Source organism: Marmota flaviventris, chromosome 3, assembly GCF_047511675.1.
Source record: "Marmota flaviventris isolate mMarFla1 chromosome 3, mMarFla1.hap1, whole genome shotgun sequence".
In the NCBI taxonomy this organism is placed as follows: domain Eukaryota; kingdom Metazoa; phylum Chordata; class Mammalia; order Rodentia; family Sciuridae; genus Marmota; species Marmota flaviventris.
The window spans coordinates 17,631,386-17,656,396 of record NC_092500.1 but is presented as its reverse complement, the minus strand read 5'-3'; the positions used below and the strand labels follow the sequence as shown (position 1 = coordinate 17,656,396).

The 25,011-nt window shown below is 43.2% G+C and overlaps 1 protein-coding gene across 1 annotated transcript; it reads right to left on the bottom strand.

Annotated features, from left to right (window-relative positions):
- Window positions 1-168: 168 nt before the first annotated feature.
- Glt8d2 (glycosyltransferase 8 domain containing 2) lies at window positions 169-23,979 on the bottom strand. The gene is made up of 10 exons (XM_071609585.1): window positions 23,900-23,979; window positions 17,580-17,625; window positions 14,721-14,813; window positions 10,086-10,257; window positions 7,201-7,318; window positions 5,785-5,869; window positions 4,867-4,979; window positions 2,634-2,800; window positions 2,096-2,208; window positions 169-569 (listed from the first exon to the last, which is right to left on the bottom strand). The coding sequence occupies exons 2-10, from the start codon at window positions 17,596-17,598 to the stop codon at window positions 400-402; spliced, it is 1,050 nt and encodes a 349-aa protein (XP_071465686.1). The 5' UTR covers window positions 17,599-17,625; window positions 23,900-23,979; the 3' UTR covers window positions 169-399.
- Between the last annotated feature and the right edge of the window lie 1,032 nt (window positions 23,980-25,011).

Sequence of the window (25,011 nt, the reverse complement as noted above, 5' to 3'; positions counted from 1 at the left end):
CATCATAAAAATCTGTGAATATTTTATTTAACAGCCGTTTTAAATGTAATTGTTTTATGAAAGATAAGATTGGCACTCTATTAAAAAAATACCTGCATGTGAAAAATACATTTAGAAATTATTTTAATTTGTTGATATAATTGTCATTTAGTGTTAAGCAAATTGCTGATACTTACATGGGTTTCTTTCCAGCATAATCTGGTCTTCTATAATTCCCACTTAGAGAAGACAGTCAGTGCCACTGTAGTCTAAGATGCAATTTTCACACAGTAGTTTTTGTTTCTTACGTTGTGGATCATACATATCAAACATATGTTCATAAAGAACAACAGAGTTATAGTAGGCTACCAAGGGATATCCACATTGTTACACCGGGAGTATTTTGAATATTAGGTTACATCAGCTATTGTGATTGAGTTTAAATATCCCTGCAGGGTCAGGAACAAACCAGCTTTCCCATAAGTCATTGTGAACACTGGGGAAGTCCCAGGGTTTATGTCTTCCATTCCAGTGGAGTAATTTAGCTTCCTGCAGAAAATGCTCTGAATATCTGGCATCTGGATTCCAGCCTTTATTGTTTTTAGAGGAAAATGATAGGCTTGTTAGAGAATAATATTTTTACATTAAAAATTGATTACAAGTTCATGTTATTATGCAATGAAGATAACTTAATATTGCCATTGCTCAGAATATTTTTTGAATACTTCCTCTTGAAGCATATTAAGATCATGCGAATATAATGTTTCAAAATATCCTATGTGGGGCTGGATGCAGTGGTGCACACCTGTAATCCCAACAAGTTGGGAGGCTGAGGCAGGAAGAGTGCAAGTTTGAGGCCATCTCAAAATAAAAAATAACAAGGGCTAGAGATGTAGCTCAGTGGTAAAGCATCCCAGGTTCAATCTCTAGTAACAAAACAAAATAAAAATTTGTCTGTGATGTTAAAATTTCTTTCCCATGAAAGGAATTCAGTTTGTTTTTTAATAAAATGAAAATCCATTGAGTAGAGAGAGTAGCCAGTGATTCTGGTTTATGATGTTAACAACAAAGCCTGGCTTATATTATTTGTAAACTTAGGTGTGATGGCAGCTGCAGGAGACGAGCTAGTTATTTCAGTGTATTGTAGCACAGCTGGAATAATGACCAGCTTCTGGAGTCCACACACAGGAGCTGCTCATCCAGGAAGAGGCACATACAGATGAAGTATCTACTAAGTAAAGCATCTTCTCTGCACCATGACTGAAGACTGAAGGGCTGAGGGGCATGCAGTTTAGGTGATAAAGTGCTTCCAGACGAATATGTTATATAAATTATTTACATATTTTTGTGGTGCCAGGCATTGAATCTAGGACCTCCCACAAGTTTTATTAATTTTACAAGTCTTAAGACTTGGTTTAGATCCAAACTTATTATTACCCATACTGTTAGCATTGCCTTCTGCACCCACAGCCCCCGAAAACCAGATCCTTTTTCAGATAATCACTGTGTAGATTGACTTTGCCAACCCTGCCTGATTCCAGAATCTTACCAAGAAAAGAGACTTCTTTTCCTTGGGAAGATTAAGTCTCTGCCTACTTATGAATAAGTTGCATCTTCTACAAAATGTAATTCATAGTTTCTATTCAGAAATCACAACTTTATGTATCGAAGCTCTGCATAGCTGATAGATCTATTTGAGGACATTTTTCTGCACATGGAAATATGCATGTTTGACCTGTGAACCCAGCATTATTATAAATAACATCAGATGGGTCGATGGTTACCTTAACTCCCCTGCATTGCTCTCATGTATCTGCATATGCTCAGGAAAGTCAGGGAGGATTCTAATAATGACATATATGCAGTCTGCATGGAATCCTTGAGAAGAGACTGGCACTCAGCTTCCACAGTCACCACAGTCTTTTTTTGTGGCACTGGGGATTGAAACCAGGGCCTGCTGCAAGCTCAGTGAGCACTCTGAGCTACAGGGTCTTTTTATTTTGAGACAGGGTCTTGCTAAGTTGCTGAGGCTGGTGATCCTTAGCCTCCAAAGTAGCTGGGATTACAGGTGTGGACGACTGCACCTGGTTTTACAATGTTTTTCTAAAATACTCACCCAGATGTCTTATGTGCCACAAAGGGTTGATTGTGGAGTATTTCCCGTGAAACACAATCAACATTGGTGAGGTAGCCACTCCTCCTCCCAGGGAGCTGCTGTAGAGGTTTTCCCTAAGAAATGGGATACAAGGGAACATTTGGCTCCTTCTCTGTTTTAAAACTTAATAATAAAAAGTTGTAAATTATAAAAGTCAACCTTAGAAAGCAATGTTAGCTTTATAAAATAATCCTAAAAACAAGTCCTGTCAGGAGGAGAAACCAAAATAAGATTTGTCAGTGGATGAGATTCAAGTCATGTTCCTAAACTTATTAGGAAAATGTATGAGGGACTCCTTTCTCCACAAGATTGGATTCTTCTAATTTATATAATTTGAAGAAAGAGTTTTATCTCTGCCCTTTTCTTTGTCAACAGTGCCTCTGTAAGAAATCTGCCCTACGATGCCCATGAAATACTTCTAACCCCCGAGCATGCATAGAAAATTAACTGACTCATTCTCCGCAGGCACAGGAAGGGTGGTGGGCAGGGTGGCACATACTCCACATTTTTTTGCATCCACTTCTCCAGCTGCTTGGTGATTCGCTGGTGCTTCCACTCCGTCATGTTGGCAACGATCACGCCAGGATTGAAAGAGCAAGTGCTAGGGCTGATGCCAAGGTCCTTGATGGTCTTCTTCCGGTAGTCCAGGTAGCCCATGTATGTATTCTACAGAGGAACAGAACACGCATGCTTTCGACCAAGTAATCTTGTTTCTAGAAAGCAAAGCCATTATACGTTGTCTCCTGGTGTCCTCCAGTGTTACTGACCACATCTGACTTTCCCTGGCTGGTTTCCCTTCATTTTCTAACCTGATTGCTGATTGCCCCAAGCCACAGTCCCAGCACCTGTACCGTTCCCTCCGACTCCATATACAAGCCCCATCCAGTGTGTCCCTGAATACCACCTGCCTGACAGCCCTGACTTACCTCTGGCCTCCCAACTTCCACAGTGGACAACTCAAGGTTAACCTTTGGGATGTTTAGTGAGGGATCCCAATCCTATCCCAAACCTGCCTCCCAGTGGCACCTTTATCCTTCCAGTCACTGGAGCACATACTTCCACTTAGATCACCCCCAACTCCTGATTATCTTCTCATCCAAATCTATCAGCAAACTATTGGTCCCATCAAGATATATCCAGAAGCTGCCCCCTTCTCATGTTGCTACCTTCCCATTCCTGGCCATGAATATTCTTCACTGGATTTCTCTAAGTTCCTCCTAATCAGTGTCCCTACTTTCACCCTGTTAACCCTTCTCACTCATCTCAAAGCCTCTGCAGTGGCTTCCTGTCTCAGAGGAACAGTCAGAGCTGGGGGTGTGTGTAGCTCAGTGGTAGAGCACTTGCCTAGCATGTGTGAGGCCCTGAGTTTGATCCCCAGTACCCTCCCACACACACACACACAGCCAGAGTTTCTAATGTGGCCTTACTACATCCTACACCATCTGGCCTTGGTTACCTCTCCAACTTGTGACTTTCCCTCTTGAGCCTTCTGTCACACTGACCACCTTTAATACAGCAGATACACCTTTGCCTCAGGATATTTGCATGTGCTGCTATTCCTGGAAGGTTCCCCCCCCCCCAATAACCACATAGATACTTCTCTCAAGTCAGATGTAAGTTCAAATGACATCATCTCAGTGGAGCCTTCCCTGATCACACAGTTTAAAACCACCCCACCTCTACCCTGTTCCTCTGTGAAACATTTCACTTGTTGCCGGTCTCCTCCCACCTGAGTGAAAGCTACACAAAGGCAGGCAAGTTTGTTTATTGTGTCACCAGGACCTAAAACAGTGTCAAGACAGTTCACAAGCACCCAATAAGTTGCTGAGTGAATGGAGTAGGAGATGGCACCCATTCTTTCACCCAGGGACTCCCATAACCTAGCCCAAGGTGCTCTTTCACAGGAGTTGTGGAGATACCTGAGCACTTCTACAGGCAGGCGCTGCTCTGAGAACTTGGTTCACATTACCCCAGCCGCCCAGAATGATTTTACGTGTGTTCACTCATTGTTTCCTCACAACAGCTCTACACAGGAAGTACTACTGTTTCCTCTCCTTAACCAATGGGAGGAGCAATGAGCCACGTGTGGTGCCCCAGTCAGAAGCTGCCAAGTGACAGAATCAAGATTCTGACAAAGCTGGGGCTTAAAGGTCACACACAAAATTATTTGCTAGAATTCTTTTTGAAAAACAGCATTCAACTCTCCACAACACTTCGCATTTCAAAACCCTGTTGTTGCTTTAGCATTATGTATAGGTTCAGACTTCTTGATTTCAACCCGTAAGGAGGCCATTACTCTCAAAGTCAATAGTCTCCTCTACTGGAAGAAGGAAGCAAAAGGCAAACTCCGAAAACAGAACCAAAGTTGCAGCAAGGCTCCTGCACCAGAGACGCCGCCTCTCACAGAGCGTGGTGACGAGCATCTCCACAGCTGTCCTTGCTGTGCACGTACTGCATGCTGGACAGTGGACATCACATTATTTCATCACAACTCACAAAAAAACAACAAAATAGTTGATCAGTGGCGTGTAGGAAAGCGGGACTTGGCCGGGTTCAAGTAACTCGTTTGGAGTTGGTGAAGGTGGACCTGGGACTTGGATCCATGGGACAGAACCTGCCTCCTGGAGTCCTAACTGGCTGTCAGGTCTTTCATGATGAAGGTTCCAGTCAGGGGGAGGAGAGAGGGCCAGAGCAGAAGGGGGAAGGCAGGACTTCCAAGACAGGGTGCTCACCTGCAGCCCCACAAGTCTGTCGATGTCCTGAGCAGAGGGCAGATCGCAGTCATCTGAGAAAGCTGCCGCGTGGCCCAGGGCCAAGGTGGTATCATACAGTTCTTGGATATCACCTGGATGTGGGAAATGCCAGCAAGTAAAGCATTATAGCACGTGTCTAAGGGCTGCAAAGAGAACTTAAAACAGTTCCTGAATATGCCATGGGGAAGAGTACAGGATCCCAGATTCCAAGTGGCTTCACTATTTGCTTAATAAGAATAATGCTTATTTAGAAAGCCACTTGATAAGTTTGGATTGGCATTGGTCAAGTCTCTTTCTGTATACAGTTACCACCCCAATGCTTATCCTACCTGACTGAGGGCACACGCTTGTAATCCCAATGTCTGGGAAGGTTGAGGCAGGAGGATCACAAGTTCAAAGCCAACTTCAAGAACTTAGCAAGGCCCTTAACTTTGGAAGACCCCATCTCAAAATAAAAAGGCGGGGGATAAACACCCCTGGATTCAATCACCAGTACCCCCCCCCAAAAAAATGTGTGTGTGTGTGTATACACACACACAAACATACAAACAGGATAAGATAGATATAGATCTACATAACTTTTATTATATATTTATCTTATCCTGTTTGTATGTTTAAGGGACAGAGCATAACATTCAACCCCCACTTAGTTACTTCCTAAGAACGTCATCAGTGAGACCTTTTTTCTGTGCATTTTAGGGAAGCAGAGACAGGAAAGGCCAACAAGGTATTTACCACAGACTCAATAATCAGAGTGGCAAGATGTCAACACTGCTGTCCTCACAACTTTAATGCACATGCAAAATCAAGAGGGTAACTAGCTACATGGAGAAGGAGGAGAGTCGTTCTACTTATCGGCGGCTCCTCTCAAGTGTTCTGGGCAGCCAGTGAGCACACCTTGTACAATCACATCATCGTCTAAGTAGATGACCTTCTCGTGTTGGTGGATGAGCAGAGGGAGATAAAATCGCACAAAGTTCAGCTGTTGAAACGAGAGAAACAATAGTGAGGAAGAGGCTCGCGGCTCGTGTCTTCTGGGGCACTGGAGAGTTGGCTTTGCCCGTGGCCTTGGCTAGCTCTACATCTGGAGCAGAAAAAGAAACAGGCAACTAGGATGCCTCACTGGGTCGTCCCACTCTCTGATCTGGGCTCCAGGGTTGAAGCCAGAGCTGGCAGACCAGACTCTCCTAGATCCAAATCCCTGTCGCCAAGGCCGTTGCCACTTTCTCTGAACTGCTGTAATGGAAGTCACTAAGGATCCCTAGTCAATCTTCCAGGACACAAATTGCCTGCCTTCCTCTACATTCAGTCATTTTGATAACTCTCAACTAAATCGGCCTTACAGACACACATGCACAGGTATCATTCCATCAGCAAGCTCAACCTGTTAGTCTTTTTTTTTTAATTTTTTATAGTTGTAGATGGACAGAATACCTTTATTTTATTTGTTTATTTTTATGTGGTGCTAAGGATCCAACCCAGTGCCTCATGCATGCTAAGCAAGCGCTCTAACTCTGAGCTACAGTCCCAGCCCAACCTTTTAGACTTTGGTCCAGGAAAAAAATGTTAAAGAAGGCTGGGTTGGTGGGAGTTTAAAAGCTTCACTAGTGACAGCACCAGTAATCATCCCAACTCAGCTCACACTCCAACAGTAACGATGTGGAACTGGGGACAGATCCTACTGTGGACATAGAACCTAGTAGCAGAACTTAGTAAATTTGCAGGGATGAACTTAAGTAACCATCACATGTAGAAGGTGGTTGCAGTGTCTGTACACCTGCCATCAACCCCCCCCCCCCACTTCATACAGGAGAGAGCCTTTTATAAGCACTCTCAAACTAAAATTTATTATTATTATTAATTAACTTTATTAATTTCCAGCACTATGGAAAATGCTGGTGTCTCCTGAAAATATGATCTTAGCTGATCCTTAGCTGTGGGATACCCTGATCTAAACGTAATGCAGAAGCACAGTTCCTATACAGCCGATGGCTGGGGAGAATTTTCCTGGCCTTACTGCTCCCCGCCTCCCCCCACCTGCAGCTCTTACCCCATAGACATACTCACACACAAAAATGCAGCTGACATTGTTTTAATGCCTCATTTCTCTTCATTAGCTTCATTATGTTTATGTAGTAACTCTTAAATCCTTCCTGGAGCAGGTGATTTATGAACTACAAATAGGCAGCATTTAGTGGAGCTCTAACACAGGGAGGCCCTGAAACTATCCTGTGTGCATCTCAGTGACTACAGCTCTGTATTGAACAAAGGTCTCACCCAGGACTGTCCCCAGTATGCGCGATTCCTACTCACAGGCTGGAGCAACTCAGGCCTCGATGAGTCTGGTCTGATCTTCCCCTTGAGGACCACAGGGTTGAATTCGACGATTTTAAAGTTTATTTCTCTCAGTTTAGAATGTTCGATCCATTTTCTAAAGAAACAACAAAAACCCTCTAGCACACATTTCAAATCTTTCCTCAATTTGCCTATTGCCTCCTAAGAAAGTTTAAACTGTGTATAAACTGAATGAAGTTTAGTTTAGAAAGCCTTTGGATTTTTTCCCCATCTGGTCTGGCTTCACATCTTTTCTTTCCTTTTTTTTTTTTTTTTTTTCTTTTCAATTACATAACTTTCTGCAAAGGAAATGAAGCAAAATAGTAATAACCAATATCTCCCCTGAGGGAAATTTTCAGGAACCTGAAAGAATAGAAATATTCATTCTTCCTCATGAAGTGTCATCTGCAGTTGCCAGAACTATCTTTACCCAAAGTGTTAACTGTTCCAAAATGGTATGAAGTAGGACAATCTGAACCTTCAGCTTTGTCTCTCTTTTGGGACACAGGGTCTTGCTGTGTTGCCCAGGCTTGTCTTGAACCCCTGGACTCAAGTGATGCTCCTGCCTCAGTCTCCTGAGCAGCTTGGGCCACAGGTGCACAGGTGTGCTCCACCATGTCCAGGGTGATCAAGTAATTTTGGGGTTTTGTTTTTGTTTTGCAATACCAGGAATTGAACCAAGGGCACTTTGCCACTGAGCTACAGCCCATTTTATTTCTCACAAAATTGCTGAGACTAGTCTCAAACTTGTGATCCTCCTACCTCAATCTCTGGAATCCCTGGGATTACAGGCATGCACTACTGCATCTGGCTTGCCTCAGGTTTTTGTGGGGTTTATTTGGCACCAGGGGTTGAATCTAGGGGTGCTTAAGTAGTGAGCCACAACCCCAGTCCTTTTTTGTATTTTATTTAAAGACAGGGTCTCACTGAGTTGCTCAGGGCCTCTTTAAGTTGCTGAGGCTGGTTTTGAACTCGAGATCCTCCTGCTTCAGCCTCCAGAGCCACTGGTAATACAAATGTGCATCGCTGCACCTGGCGCATCATTTTTATCCTACGGTTTGACTCCAAGGATGATATGAATTTACCTTTATCAATGACTCTCAGTCTTCTCCATCTGCCCCCCTTCTTGTCCCCCTCCTCTCCTCACTCTATCCCCTTGCATTTTCTCAATCTTATAGAATTTCTGTCTTTTATTCAATTCATAATGAGATTCTTTTGTAGAAATAATCTCCATAGAAAACTTTTCGGAATGAAAGTCACATAGGACAGCATTTGTTCTTGGTTTAAAATTGACAAGAGCCAGGCATGGTGGTACACACCTGTAATTCTGGCTACTCAGGAGGCTAAGGCAAGAGGATCACAAGTTTGAGGCCAGCCTCAGCATTTAAGCCATACCCTCAGCAACTTGGTGAGACCCTGGCTCAAATTAAAAGTGCTAGGGAGGTAGCTGAGTGGTAGCGTGCCCCTCAGTTCAATCCCCAGTACTGCAAAAATAAGTAAACAGAAAAATAAATATTTTTTAAATAAAAATTGATCAGCAAATTAAACTTGAACAAAATTGAACCTGAACAAAATTTAGATATGCAAAATGTGAACCATAAAAATCAGTCCTGTCCATAAGAAAAAGATAAACAACACAACAGAAAAATAGGAAAGATAGTTGGAACGAACTTCCAAATGGCTGAGAAATGTGTGAGGAAACTTCTTAACCACTTTCCTTATTTCTCAACCAGGTATAAGGAGACATCAGATTAAACCATAGTGAGATGCCACTTGATGACCAAGTAGCAGAGTTAAGGTGGATTCCACCAGTTCTGTGTGTGTGTGTGTGTGTGTGTGTGTGTGTGTGGTGTTGGGGATTGAACCCAGGGTCTTATGCATGTGAGGCAAGCACTGTACCAACTGAGCTATATCCCCAGCCCAGATTCCACCAGTTCTAACTCCAATTTATTTTTAGTAGGGTAAAGGATAAGAAAAAAAATCAGTTCAAAATTATGTAAAATTATAAAAAGTATATGTTTGTAGTTCAAAAATTATAAGGCTGGAGATGTGAATTAGTGGTAGAGATATGTTTAGCATGCATGAGGGTTCAATCCTCAGCCCCTCAAAATATATACATACACACACACATAAAATATACCATACCCACATATACACATGCACACACACACACACGTGCACGCACGTGTGTGTATGTGTGTGTGTGTGTATATATATATATATATATATATATACACACATATACATACACATATACACATACTCCCATAAATAATTAGTGATGACTTGGAACTATATTGAAGCAGTTATGTTAATATTAATGTTAATTATTAATATATGTTAATATTCTCTGAGGTTAAGAAAGCACACCAAATGGGCAGTGACTCAGGAGTCTGAGGCAGGAGGATGGCAAGTTCAAAGCCAGCCACAGCAACTTAGTGAGGCCCTAAGCAACAGCAAGACCCCATCTCAAAATATAAAAGGTCTGGGGATGTGGCTCAGTGGTTAAGCACCTCTGGGCTAAATCCCCAGCACCAAAAATAAAAAATAAAAGAAAGAAAGCAAAGGAAAGAGAAACCACGGTGAAAGAAAGATTTTCACCTAAGCGATGGAAGGACTGGGTTCTTTAGTCCCCAGACAGCCCGCTGGTGCAGACTGGGTTGCCTCCCAGATCCACAAGGCTTTGCTGACCTTTCCTCACGGAGACAACACACCTGTCAGCTCACCAGGTAAACCTTAGGGCATCCCCTCGTTAATTCTAAGGACATATGTCAATCCAAAAAGGAAATGAAATTCACTTAAGGAAAGAAAACAAAGAGTAAACGAAAGTAGAACAAATGCTCCAAAGACACTGCACAGAGCACCGTATTCGAGTCAGAGTGTTGCGGAGCCCGACCACGTAGAACATGATGTTGGCGTCAGTGTTGCTGTAGATGCTGTTGATGGCAGCCATGGTGGCGCCCATCCTCCCGGCTGCCGCACAGATCACCACGGGGATTTCCTCTTCCACGTCCTCCGCAGTCTCAGCGTCATCATCTGGAAACATCAAAACCAGCCCTTGGAACATGAAGGAATTTCACGGTAGAGCAGTTTAACTAGTGTTCCACCGTCCTGGGGGAAGACAGCACAATACGGGAGAGACAGCTCATTGTTCTCCAAGATCTAGTCTCTCTTTCACTTAGGACAGGTGGTTTCAGCTGTAGTTACCACAAAGCCAACCACTGAGAGTGTTTCCCCAGACTCCCTTGCAGCTCGATGTGATCAAGTGCTGATAATGTTCATTTAAGTTAATTCTAGTAACCATGTGCAACTCTCAGGTCTGCCTTTCAGAGGGCTGCATTTCCTATCTAGGATGCTTTTCCCATTCTTTCCTGCATGGCTAGCTCCTGCAGATTAATTTCAGAAGCAGGATAGACATCAGATACTCTGGGAGCATGTAACTGTGCCCTACAGACAGTACACCCTTGGATAGGTCCCTGATGCGCCCTTGCTTATAATTGGATCTAACAATTGGTTGCACACCCTTCCTTTCTCTTCTATTATATAGGAGCTCTCTGAGGGCAGAGGAGGTGTCTTGTCAGGAGTGGCGAATAAATCATTGCTTTGAACTCCATGGCCGTGGACATTGGAGACGCTGCTTCTGGGAATCTTTTGGTGTGATGGTGCTGAGAGAAATGCCCATTTGGTGTTAATGGGGCAGATTCCAGGCCTGGCATGCAATTTATGGTATCTTTGAATTCAGATGCTTGCTGCCTTGGGGTGGAAGAAAGATGGACATGCTCAATAGCCTTGAGGCCCAGAGAGACAAAAGATATGGGCAAGTAGATAAGCCCCAATTAGCCTGTTCCTCCTTGACTTCACTTTTGTTTACCTTGAAGAAGTTTTTCTCACAGTAAATCCCTTTGATGCATATAAAATAAAGTCCTTGAGTCTTGCTCTATTAGAGGTCAGACCCATCTGGCTGACCAATCCACCAGGCCCCACTTTTTACCTATTTTTGTGTCCTTTGTTTTTATTTATTTTCTTTCTTTCTTTTTTTTAATTTTTTAAAATTTTTATATGGTGCAGGGGATCCAACCCAGTGCCTCACACATGCAAGGCAAGCGCTCTACCACTGAGCCCCAGCCCCAGCCCTGTTTATTTTACTTCTTATAACTTTTCTCAATCCGACTCATAGCCTGTGCTCAGTACACTGACGCAGTGAGATCTTGTCTTGTTTATCTCTGGGTCCTCTGCATCTATCCCAATGACTAGCACATGGTAGAGCCTCAGTAAACTTTGGATGGATAGACAGATGGATGAGTTTATTAGGCATCTCTATTACTGCACCTACCCCATTGCACTTGACAAGTCTTTGTGTCTGTTTCCTCTACTAGACTGTGAACTCATCATATTATCCCCGCCGAGTCTCAAACCTTGGAAATGCTTAAGGAAAGTTTGCTGAACTGAACTGAATGGATGGATTGGCCCTAGAGAACAGGGCTCTTAAGGAATGGTTTGCAGGCTATTCCTAGGGCAGAGAGAGGGAAGGGTTGAAAAGCGGGGGCAGAGCCTGGCTGCCAGGCTCAGGCAGAGGCCTTCAGCAGGCAGCCGGCAGCAGGAAATAGGAGGAAGAAAGAGAGGGCATCACACTGCCACTGCCAGAGAAGCTGGGCCAATTTAAGCCCCCCAAACCTGTTAGCTGCCCCAAAGTGTCTCCTTCAGAACAAAAGCTGAAGGCACACTGGAGACCTGTCAGGAAGGCTTGTCTACTCTGAAGTTCTTCAGTGCTTGTGTCCTCCTTTGTGGCTTCTTTGGGAATTGCCTGCTACACTATTTAGATCCATGGTATCAACAAACTGGTGCTTCAGCCAACCCCTTCAGAGTTGGCACTGTGAATCCACTGGCTGCCCAGAGCAACTAGAAAACATAACCATGATAGAAGGGTCTGGAAATTAGTCCATTCCCACAAATCTCTCTTAGCAAACCATGCTTATTTCTAGAAGTGAAACGTCAGCTGTCCCAGTGCTAAAACTCACAATCAGAAAGTATTGGTTTTTTGCCAAAAAGATCAACTTGTCTGGCCCAAATAAGATGGGAGTGAGGCTCAGGTGATCAGCATGCTAAATCACAAGGAAATTACCTGGACAGAATGCGGAACGTGGGTGTCTTGCTTTCCTTCAGCATGTGACGTCACAGGGACTCTAGATGTTGACTTATAACACTGGTTCTTTGAATTAACATTCTTTGAATTACAAAAATTATACTTCTTTAAAAACTTCCAGTCCAAATGGAAGAGGATCTGGTAAATTGTGATGATTTTGCAGATCTCTCTACTCCCATCGGAGAGGTAGATCTCAGCCCCCAGTGTGGTGTGTGCCCAAAGCCCTCCTTTGTGTAAGTTCTCAAGAATTCATTACTACAGACATGTATTATTTTAAAACCACAATGGAATCCTACTTTTTATACCCTCTGCAACTGGCTTTTCCCATGTAACATACCATGGCCATCTTGCCACGTCAACACTACATTCTCTTGAACTGTGTTTTAATGATAGATTCTTTTTTAACAGTGAATGGAATCAAATGTGATATTAGATCCACTCTTGTGGTCCCAACACTTTGTTTATTGTACGCAACTGATTAATCAGTCAGGACATGCATTTCCGTACAGTTGTTTGAACAGCTGTTCTAAGACGTACCCAGAGGATGAGCTGAGGGAGTGCCCTGGTTCCAGCAGGGAGTGAAATGTAAGGAAGAAAGAACCAGAAGCTCGGAGGGCATCTGACCTTGCTGACTTCCTTTCTCTCTCTTCTAAAACAATTTTTGGAGGTATACTTTAGACGCTGTGATGGGCTAATCATGTCCCCACAAAGCTCTTATGTTAATGTCCTGACCCCCAGTAACTTGAGATGTGACTGTATTTAGACCTAGGCTCCTTGAAGGTGACTTTCTGCAAGCCTGGGAGAGAGGTCTCAGGAGAAACCCACCTGCTGGCACCTTGATCTTGGATTCCCATCCTCTAGAACTGTGGGAAAATAAAGGTCTATTCTTTTGGCCATCTACCCCCCCCCCGCACCCCGTGGTGTTTTGTTGTGGCAGCCTGAGCGAATCAATACAGAGGCCTTAAAATTTACCCATCGTAAATAGTGTGCAGTTCAAGGATTGTTAGCAAAACTGTGAATCTGTGCGATGATCACCTCCATCCAGCTGTGGAACACCTCCAGCCCTAGGGGAGATTCTGCTGAGCCTGTGTGCCTCCCACCCACTCCCAAGACCCACTCTAGGCAACACCCATCTGCTTTCTAGAAATTTGCCGTCCACCTGCCTTTTCTAGAAATTTCATAAACGTGGGATCATGCAAAGTGTGGGCTTCTGGGTCTGTCTTCTTTCACAATGTTTTTGAGGCTCGTCCATATTTTAGCTTGTATCTGTAATTTGTTCCTTTCCAGCTTTGAAAATGCTCTCTGCTATGCGGAGACCACGTCCCCTTTATCCACTCTCCAGAGGGGCCACCTGTAGACCATTTCCAATTTGGGGCCACTATGAAAAATACCCCATGAACAGCCACATGGACATCTTGGTGTGGAAGCCATTCTCTTTCCAGATGCTCTCGATGCTCACTTGGACCAGATTTTGCATGTTTTAAATTATTTTAAAGTAATTTTTAATTTAAAAATAGCCAGAAAGAGATGGCCACTCTCTGGGAACAGAAACACTGTTTTGTTCACTGGTGTGTCTCTAGTCCCTAAATGTCTGCCTTTAAAAAAAAAAAAAAAAACAAATGTGGCATGAATGGATGTCACACACTAGAACACTAACTGCATTTATCTTTGACTGATGGAGTTGCAGGTAATTTTTTTGTTTTTTCTCTTGTGTGTTTTCCATAAATGAGTGTGTTTATTTGCCTAATATAAAATGTAAATTAATTGGAAATACAGAAAACACAAACAGTGCTTCTTGGTGATGATTCTGTGGGTGTTTGGGGTTGTGGAATACCATCTCACGAAGTCCACCCCAGAGCAGGGATACGGGGCTCTCATGGCAGCTGGAGCGGGACCTGAGAGTCATGAGGCTGTTTGGGCACTAATGGAAATGGATCAGCAGAGAGAGGAAAGGAAGGGCAACTTCCACAGGTGAGAGACTGCAAAGGGATGGGATGCAGAGCGGCCCACTCCAAGAGTGGCCCAAGAATCAATCAAGAGCAGCAGCAGCAGCAACCGGGAGGAAGCCCATCAGAAACACAAATTCTCAGGCCCCTTCAGAGCTGCCGTTCTAAGCCTCTTGGCGGGGCCCAGTGGTGCGTTTTAACAAGCCCTCCATGTGAATCTTACATGTGCCACCATCGGAACAGCGCTGATCATTCTACGACACAGTGAGTAGCTGGCCTTGGGTGGATATTCCACACTCAAGTCCTTAGAAGCTGGCCAAGTTATCACATGTCCCTAAACCCAACTACTGAAAGGACCTCAAGGGACATCTCAAACCGCATCAGTCTGGGCGGATTGCACGCCTGCTTACCTGCTTCAGCCTTGACCATGGTTCCCTTATGAACTTTCTTGTACAGAATCCCACATAGGGTCACAATCAGGAGGAACAGCAGCACTTGATTAACTGAAATGACAATGACACCACGTCAGAGTCCAACCCAGCCAGCTGAAATCAGGTGGAGAGGCTCAGAATGGCAGCGTGAGCAGAAGCCCTCCAGGACAGACTCAGGGGGCCTGGGACCTTTCTTAAAACAACTGGCACAGAGGTAAAGAGCTGGCCTGGCACACAGTTGTCAGGGTCACACAGAAGCCATGTAAGGAAGACCCAGCACTAGCGCAGACAGTCTGCTGGCAGAGGTCAGGGACTTAATCACTACAGGGTGCTGCCTCTGGAGCCACTTTCCCTGCACAAATATTTTGTTTCAAATAGTAGCCAACATTTATATAATGCTTATTGTGTGCCAGGACTGATTGTAAGTACTTGTGCTTAGCTCTTCTAACACAGCAGCTTTTCAATTAATTCAACTACTGGTCAAGGATGTTGTACAGAAAATTCTTACCCCGGGTAAAATGTTAGAAGCCTTCAATACTTCTTCCAGTTCTAAGTCCCCAGGACAGATTCCATACCATTTGCAATGTTTGCTCTTGGGACCTACTAAGTGGAGCAGTATAGGACCGTGGTTTGTTTGTTGTTGTTGTTGTTTTTTTTTTTTTGCAGGGAGGGGTGTACTGGGGATTGAACCCAGGGGTGCTTTACCACGAAGCTACATTCGCCACCCTTTTTACTTTATTTTAAAAAATATTTTACTAGCTGTTGATGGACCTTTATTTATATATATGTGGTGCTGAGAATCGAACCTAGTGCCTAACACATGCTAGGCAAGCACTTGCCCCTGAGCCACAATCCCAGCCCCTCTTTTTATTTTTTATTTTGAGACAGGGCCTCACTAAATTGCTTAGGGTCTTGCTAAGTTGCTAAGGCTGGCCTGGAACCTGTGATCCTCCAGCCTTTGCCTCCCAAGTTACTGGAATCAGGGGCACATGCCACCTGGCCCAGCTCCAGCATTTTCTTGAGTATAGAACACATGCCACTGATTATGCATGAAATGACGGAGAAGATTCATGTCCATAGCATTGAGCAACATTGAATCACGGTGTGAAAAGTCAGTTTGATTCCATGTGCAGGAGGACAACTAAAGCTACTCCCAGGGCTAAATGACATTCTTCTAATTGAATATATTTTTTACAATCACCTTCTTTATTTGATAACAGTATAAAACTTTTTTCAACTCACTATAAGAATAAAAACTTTCTATTATAAAGTACACTTTTAAATTTTAAATGTGAGTCAACTTAAAGAAAATACTAAGAAATGCATAGGACAGAAAGAACACAGATGTTGAAAAAATTAAGAAGGTAGTGCATTGACATTGTGGTACACAAACCCCTGAAGTATGGGGAAAGTTGGCAGAAAGGAAAGGGAGGGGATTTGAAGTCAGACTCAAACCTTTTTCCCCACCTCCTGGCTGTGTGACCTCAGACATATTACCTAACCTTTCTGAGCCTCTATGTACTTGTCTGCTAAGTAGGGATTGTAATAATAATTATCTCACAATCTGGTTTTGAGAGCTAACAGAGGCAATACAGGCACAATAAAGATTTTATAATTATTATGTATTATTATTTTGCATCAAGATACTTAATTTATTGGCCTCATATTGATTTATTTTCTGGCTCCAAGACATTTGTCTTCATATTTGTTAACAAAAGGAGTTGGACAGTCTTTCCCAATTCCTTCAAAAACCACTTTCTGAGGCTCAATGATCCCACTTCTCTCTGGGTCATAAGATTCAGCCAGGGACAACCAGACATGAGGCTCAGTTTAAAACAACTATAGGAAAGCAGAAGATAAGGGGCAAAGTTCTACTGTTTCTCAGCTGACCATATTCATTTGCACAGGTTTGGAGAGGTGGCCCAGTATCTTCGACCATCTATTCCTTCTAACTATGGCTGTTATCAATGAATACATTTGCCAGATTACAAAAAAAAAAAAAGGAATTTTTTTTTTTTTTTTTTTGTAAAGAGTGTCCCATGCAACATTTGGGATATACATACACTAAAACATTATTCCTTTTTTATCTGAAGTTCAAGTTTAACTGGATGACCTGTGTTTTCATTTACTAAACCAGGCAACTCTACCCTGAGAGTGACAAGATTAGGTTAGTGTGTTCCTCCCCAAAATTCACACGTCAACTTGTCTAAACTCGGGGGTTTGTCTGGATTTGAATACACTTGAAGATTTGAGGTGACCCTTTAAGAACAAAAATGCAAAATTACAAATACTAAATTATACATGAACATGAATATTTGTTTATTTTTATTGGTATTATTTTTGAGACAGGGTCCCACTATGTTGAGGCTGGTCTCAAACTCATGGATTCAAGGTATCCTCCTGCCTCAACCTCTTGAGAAGCTGGGACTTTGAGGTGCATGCCCAACTGAATATTTATTTAGAATGAGAAGAGAAGTTGTATTTGCAGGTTTTATAAAAATACATGACCCCGCTCATTATAGGTCCACTTCTGGCCAAAACACTTAACAACCTTCCACAGGAATCAAAGCAGATTCAAAAGAGAGAAGAGAACAAAAGCTAGCCAAGTCTCAACATCAAAACACTCCAGCTAAATATCTTCCTCTGATCATTAGTATCAAAAGCGATCATCTGGGCTGGGGCTGTAGCTCAATGGCAGAGCGCTTGCCTAGCATGCGTGAGGCACTGGATTGGATCCTTAGCACCACATAAAAATAAAAAATCAAATCAAATAAAAGCACTCTGTCCATCTACAACGACAACAACAACAACAAAATTTTTTTAAAGCGATCATCTTACTTTTTCGTAACAGAGCCATGGGTATCCACGTGGGTGAGACTGTAACCTGTGGATTGAAGAATAAAGTTATGTTTAAAAGGGAAGCAACTCAAAAGTCACCAGCAAGGGTTAAGGACAATGTCTTCTCTAAAAGCCAGACATGGAGTGAAGTGTGGCATCATCCTTTACTGTTCTGAATCTAGAATTAGGGAAAGAAAATAGATATTTCTTAAATGTTCAGCCTACCTCTTCAAAAGTGGCTAATCTGGTGGAATAAGCCTTGCAAAGGGCCCGGAAGAGGTCTTTTGTCTTTATGGTTTTTTTTTTTTTTTTTAATTTTAATATTTATTTTTTAGTTATCGGCGGATACAACATCTTTGTTTTGTATGTGGTGCTGAGGATCGAACCCGGGCCGCACGCATGCCAGGCAAGCATGCTACCGCTTGAGCCACATCCCCAGCCCCATCTTTATGGTTTTTTAACCTTCTCCAAGAAGCTGCATTAGCCTTCTGGGCCAGCAAAGCAGAGGAGCTAGGTGGAATCATGCGAGGGGTCTTTTTGATCTAATGTACCAACCCTGTCCTGTCTTCTGCTATCATCACTTTGCACTATAGTCATAAATTTTCACTATATTTTGGAATATTTTATTTGTGCTCGGAAGTCGAGAAAGTTAACAAACTCTCTGTTCTCGGAGACACTGGTTACTCTGCTTCCTGGTTTTCCCAGTTTATAATTTATCTATCTATGTAGTTATTACAATATCTTAGATGTTCATTTGGAGAAGCAACGGGTATTTAGACAAGCACAGGGGAGCAGGGCACTTTCAATGAAAAAAAATGAAATTGAATCATTAGATAAGAATTTTAAACAACCAGCTACAGTTTCACTTTTATTTTCCCTGGATGCATCCTGCACACCCAGAAACTCCAGGTGCCTTGAGAGTGGCCCTTTTCATTCCCTTCTATATCCTGGGAAAGAATCAGATCAACACAGCACATTACTTAAGGTTTTTCTGAGATCAGGTTTCAGGTACTTTTATGATTTCAGTGACATGTGTTTGTCCAACTTTGGGGGAGGATATAAGCTTCCAATGGCCTTTGGCCACGTGGCTCCCCCTCCAGCTCCCTGAAGGTAACCATCTGGACCACGGGGTAGAAAGAAGACACAGTCAGGGGAAGGCAAACTCTGAGTCCTGGAGATGAGCCCCTCCCTGGGCATCCCACCGACCAGAGCCAATCAATTCCCCATTTTTCCTTAAACTTCTTTGAATAGAGGTTCGGTTTCTTGCCAGCAGGAGCCCTTACAAGCATATGTGCTGGGTCAAGCTGGTATTCATATATGTATATGTGTCTATATGTATATTTACAGGGGCCAGATAATTCAGTATTAAAAGCTCCTATTTCCTTTGCCAGTAAATGGATAGAACTAGAGACTATCGTGCTAAGTGAAATAAGCCAATCCCCAAAACCAAAGGCCGGCCAAATGTTGTTGAAACGTCTGTACAGTACCACCCAAAACACCCTGCAGCGTCAATGCAACCTCTCTCAAAATTCAACACCATTTTTCACAGTAATAGAAATATTACTGATTTCTAATAATATTACAAAGCCGTATAATCAACGCAGTAGGATACCGGCATAAAAACAGACATGGAGATCAGTGGAGCAGAACGGAGATCCTACAAATAAACCCAGGCATACATGGCCAACTAATTTTCCACAAAGGTACCAAAAAACACCATGGGGAGAAAATAGTTTCTTCAATAAATGAGATTGGGAAAACTGGAAGTCTGATGGCAAAAAAAGGTAAGACTAGATCTTTTTCTTACAGTAGACACAAAACGGATCAAGCATTTAAATATAAGATATAAAATTTAATGGGAGAAGATGTTTGCAAACCATATATCCAATAAGAAATTAAGATTGCAAAATATACAAGGAACTCATGTAACTCCATAGCAAAAAGAGCCAAATAACCGGATTTTTTTTTCTTTGTACCAGGAATTGAACCCAAGGGCGCTTAAACACTGAGCCACATCCACAGCCACTTTTATTCTTTATTTTGAGACAGGGTCTCATAGGTTGCTTACAATCTCACTAAATTGCTGAGTCTGGCCTTGAACTTGTGATCCTCCTGCCTCAGCCTCCAGAGCTGAGATTACAAGTGTGTGCTACTGCACCTGATAAATAACCTGATTTTAATAATGGGCAAAGGTCCTGAAACTTCTCAAAAGAAGACATACGAATGACCAATAGGTATATATGAAAAGATGCTCAACATCACAAATCACCAGAGACACACAAATCAAAACCACGAGATACCACTTCACACCTGATAGAATGACTGTTATCAAAAATCAATGGCTGGGGATGTAGCTCAGTGGTAGAGCAGTTGCCTGTTATATGCAAGGCCCTGGGTTCAATCTCCAGCATCACAAAGAAGGAAAAAAATAATCAAAAAGTTAAAAAGGGAGCATGTAGAGAAAAGGGAACACTTGGTATAATGATTTTAGAAAACAGTATGGAAGTTTCTCAAAAAATTAAAACTAGAACTACCACATGTTACATAGCAATTCCACTTTCTTATGGTTTAGATATGAGTTGTCCCCCAAAAGCTCAGTGTGTGAAAAAAATGCAAGGAAGTGTAAAGGTATCTCCAGCAGCTCAGGAGGCTGAGGCAGGAGGATTGCAAGTTCAGAGCCAGCCTCAGCCTCTTAGTGAGGCCCTGTCTCAAAAAAATAAAAAGGGCTGGCGATGTGGCTCAGTGGTTAAGTGCCCTGGATTCCAACCCTGGTACAAAAAGAAAGGAGGGAAGGAAGAAAGGAGGAATAGATATGAAATGATTGGGTAATGGTTGGATTAAGAAAGCCTCAACCTAAGCAGTGCATTAATCCCCTGAAGGCACGTAGGGTGTGGCTGGAGGAGGTGAGGAACCAGGGCTATTTTCTCGGAAGAGTTAGAGATTTTGCTGAGAGAATGTAAATATGAAGTTAATTGATGAAAATGCTGAGAGGGATTAAGTGCCCAGCCCAGAAGAGGAAGGAAATTAGGTATTTCCTTTCACCTATTTATTCATACATTCAGTCAACAGGTATTTATTGAGACTCTACTAATACACCAGGCCCACAGATTCAGAGGCCAGTCCCTAGGGAGTCCACACTTGGGTGAAGGACCCAGGATGACAGCAGCATATGCTGAGGTGACCTGGCAGTGTGAGTCCAGGGCATTCGCTGAGGAGAGGGTGGGGGTGGGGGGTCAGGAAGGCTTCCGGTCTCTCCTGAACTGATCCAAACCACTCCATTCAGGCCTGTACTTCCTTGTGAGAAGGCTGGCCCCTTGAGAGCAGGGACTGCAGCTGAATCATTTCAGCATTTCTCATTCTTGGTAGGTGCCCATCCTCTTTCCCTTGCCCATTTCCACAAGAGGCAGAAAAACCTAAATACAGACTTCACTCACCTCCTTTGCAGCTAGGAGTAGCCACATTATGTAGATCCTCAGATGAACTAAAGTAAAAATCTGCCGGGACACTGGGGATGCTTTTGCTTTCTGGATGAAGGGGCGATTCCTCCTTCTTCCTGCCTTGCCTGGGCCCACAAATGCTGGAGCTAGGCAGCCATCTTGTAACTATGAGGGAGAGGGCAAGAGCTGCAGAGAGCAGCCAGCCCTGACATCAAACGGAGAATCAATGCCTTCCATACTCACATCCTCCAGATATATGAGAAGAATAAACCCATGCATTTTTAAGCTGCTGTGAATTTGTGTTTTTTGGTACTTCTGAAGTCAGAATTAGGCAGTCAGTATAGATAGGTAAATCGAGTCAGGTTGGATCAAGGAGGCCAATTTTGAGTGAGTCCCACAAGTTGGAGACTGTCCCCTGAAGGACTGAAATGTTAATTCTTTCAGAGCCCTTCCTCCACCCTTATCAAGAACCTGCCCCTGCTCCAACCTGTGGCTAAGGTACCTTGTCCCAGGAATTGCCTTCCCTACATGGAGCTATTAGGTTGTTAATTAATGTGTCTTGGGCTGCTCCATCCTGCCCGTCCCCCTTCAGCCCACCTGTTGGCCACCTGTTGGCCACCCCACTGTGCAGCATTCCTAGGGGAAGAGGCCAGGAGAACAAAGGAAGCCTAGGACTTAGAAAAAGGGCAGAACACCCCCACTTCTTGGGATACCAGGATGCCAGCTATGGCCCCTTCTCCCTCCCAGGAGAAGTCTGTCACCCATTTTTAAATAAGCCCTGCTTTATATGCTTGCTTCACCGTGCTTCTCTAATGTTCAAACTTAAACATGTGAAGAAGCAGAACTCGTCACCTATAACCAACGGTATCAGTAGCAGAGGAGCCAAGTTCAGAAGAGACAGAACACTGACAGGGAGTCAGGCATGGACAGCTAGAGGGAATGATGGGGGGCATTTTGTTTTGGGGACCAGGAACTTTACGCTAAGCCAAATCCCTAGCCCTTTTTATAAGTTTTGCTTTGATAAGGTCTTGGGAAGTTGCTGAGGTTGGCCTTGAACTTGTGATCCTTTTGCCTCAGCCTCCTGAGCCGCTGGGATCACAAGTAGGTGCCACCACACCCCGTGTTTCCTCTGCCTTTCTTTCTTTCTTTCTTTTTTTTTTTTTAGGGTTTTGTATTTTTTTTAATTTTTATTATTAGTTGTTCAAAACATTACAAAGCTCTTGACATCATATTTCATACATTTGATTCAAGTGGGTTATGAACTCCCATTTTTACCCCGTATACCGATTGCCTTTCTGAAGCTCACTCTCAGTCTCTTTTGCCATCTGTCTCCTTTGCTCCTACCTCCTGAGCCTCAGAACACCTCAGCATACAGGCCTTTACTGAGAACTCTCTTCTGAGGAAATCTCCTCCTGTTTCACAGCTTTAAATACCATTTCTAAGCCAACAACTCCCACGTTTCTGTCCCCATGTGGATTCCAGACTCCTAAGTCTTACCGGTCACTTAGCATATCCACTTGAAGGTGTCCATGTGTCCCAATCTGAGCTCATGAGGCCTCCCCCAACCAGGCACCTTAACCAGCTCTCCCAAACCAGTTAACGGAACTAATTGTTCCAGCAAAAAATAAACTTGGTGCTATCCTTGACCCCACTTGCTTCCCTACCCCACATGTGGACTGGTAATAAATGCTGTCTGTTCTTCCTGCAGAATATATCCACCATTTTCACCACCTTCAGGTCCTGACCCTGGCTGACCACCATCCTTGGACTCTTTGACTGTCTTATGCCATGGCTGTTTCCCTCCAGTTGATTTCATAAACAAAAAACACAGTCAGCCTGTGAAACTATGAGTCAGAGCCTCTGTTCCAAACCCTCTGAGGCCTGCCTGTCTGTCTCGGGGTCAGAGCTGAGTCCCTCAATGTCCTCCCACGAGATCTCCATGATCACTGGCTTCCTTGCCAGACAGACTTCACCTCAGCCTTTCTACTAGCCATTCCCTATATCTGGAATGTTCTCCTGGGATATTCAAGTGGCTTGATATATATCCACACACACACCCATATCAACTCCTCGGCAATTATTGCCATCTGCCATTCTGCCTCTTTGTTATGGTTTATGGTTCGCCCTCCAAATGATACATTATAAGCTCCCCGAGGCAGGAAATTTGTTTTTGTTTTTATTGACAAATTGCTAACATCTAGACAGGTGCCTGGCAGTATCGGTCCTCAAAAATATTTATGGACTAGAGAGAGGAAGGTACAGCCGACTCCTTTAGGTCGAGAACTGAGAACCGTGTATGTTCACCAGGGAAATGACCCCCCCACACACAGAAGCCACTCAGTGCTCCCTGGGGACCTTGCAACGTACCTCCTGATCCCACCGCCAGCTCCGCCTCTGAGGGCTGTTTGAATCCACCTTCTTGCCCCCTTGTCTTCTGTTCCCACTTACTGACTGCACAGGAACAACACTGACTCTACAGGAACCTCCAGCCTGGCCTTCCCACCCAGAGGTCCTCCCCACCCTCCTCTTCCCCAAGTAATCAGTGGCATAACTGTCTCAGTACCTTTGTTGTTGTTGTTGCTTGATAATTATATCAAAAAAATAATTATCGACTTTTTATTATTTTCATTTTTATTATTTTTATTTCAAACACACATTCAGCTTGACTTCTGGCTTGATTTTCCTTTTCTTAGTTTCATTTGAAACATTTTGAGTGTATTGACAAGTTGAGATAAGCACCCACCACGTGCTCTGCAGCACATTCATCAATTGCTAATCTGTCGTATGTACTTGCAGTTGAAGACATCACAACACTTCACCCCTAAATACTTCAGCAGATCTCCCTTTAGAGTAAAATATCCTGTTGGGCACAGTGGCACCCACCTGTAATCCCAGCTTCTTGGGAGGCTGAGGCAGGAGGATCTCAAGTTCAAGGCCAATGTCAGCAACTTAGCAAGGCCCTAAGAAAATTAGTGAGAGACATTAGTCCTGTCTCTAAATAAAAATAAAAAGGGCTGGGGATGTGGCTCAGTGGTAAAGCATCTCTGGGTTCAGTCCCTGGTACCAAAAATAAATACATTCATTAATTAAAAATAAATCAAGGACATCCTAAAAACAACAACAACAACAAAACACACACACATCTTCCTATATCATCACAATGCCATGATCTCACCTAAGAAAAGTAACATTGATAACATCAACCAATAAGTTGTCCATTCACCTTCCCTCATTATCCCAATATTGTTGTTCATTCTTTTTTTTTTTTAAGTCATAGATGGACAAATACCTTTCTTTGTTGATTTATTTTTATGTGGTGCTGAGAATCGAACCCAGCGCCTCACATGTGCCAGGTAAGTGCTCTGCCATTGAGCCCCAGCCCTAGCCCCTGTTGTTCATTCTTGGTCAGCCCCACCCACTGCCTTTTTATTTGTCACTACATTATAGGTTTGGAGAATGCAAGCCACTTGTTTATGGAATTGGACTGAATGATTTACACCACAGCTGCGGGGAGCGGGCGAGGGGAAGGCCAGCGGGGACAGGTGTGCAGTTGTATAAGAGATAACTTCTAAGGTTCTACAGCACAGGAGGGTGACTGTGGTTGACAACAGGTAATTGTTTATTTCAGAATGGCAAATAGGGTTTTGAATCTTCTCAACATCAAGAAATAGTAAATGTTTGAGGTGATGAATATACCAATTAGCATGATCTGTTCATTATACATAGTACACATGTACTGAAATATCACACCGTACCCCACTAATATGTACCATTATGTGACAATTCTTAAAATTAGCCTTAGGGCTGGGGTTGTGGCTCAGTGGTAGAGCGCTTGCCTAGCATGGGTGAGGCGCTGGGTTCGATCCTCAGCACCACATAAAAATAAATACATAAAAATAAAGGCATTGTGTCCATCTACAACTAAAAAATAAAAATAAAATAAAAATTTGTCTTAAAAAGACCCCCCCCCCCCAACTCTGAGTGTCTTTTCTGCT

Excerpts from the sequence above, each read along its gene's own strand:
- Glt8d2 (XM_071609585.1), bottom strand. Across the intron at positions 10,258-14,720 it reads CATGGTCAAGGCTGAAGCAG|ATGATGACGCTGAGACTGCG; the intron begins GTAAGCAGGCGT and ends TGATGTTTCCAG. Across the intron at positions 570-2,095 it reads GTGGCACATAAGACATCTGG|GCTGGAATCCAGATGCCAGA; the intron begins GTGAGTATTTTA and ends AAAACAATAAAG.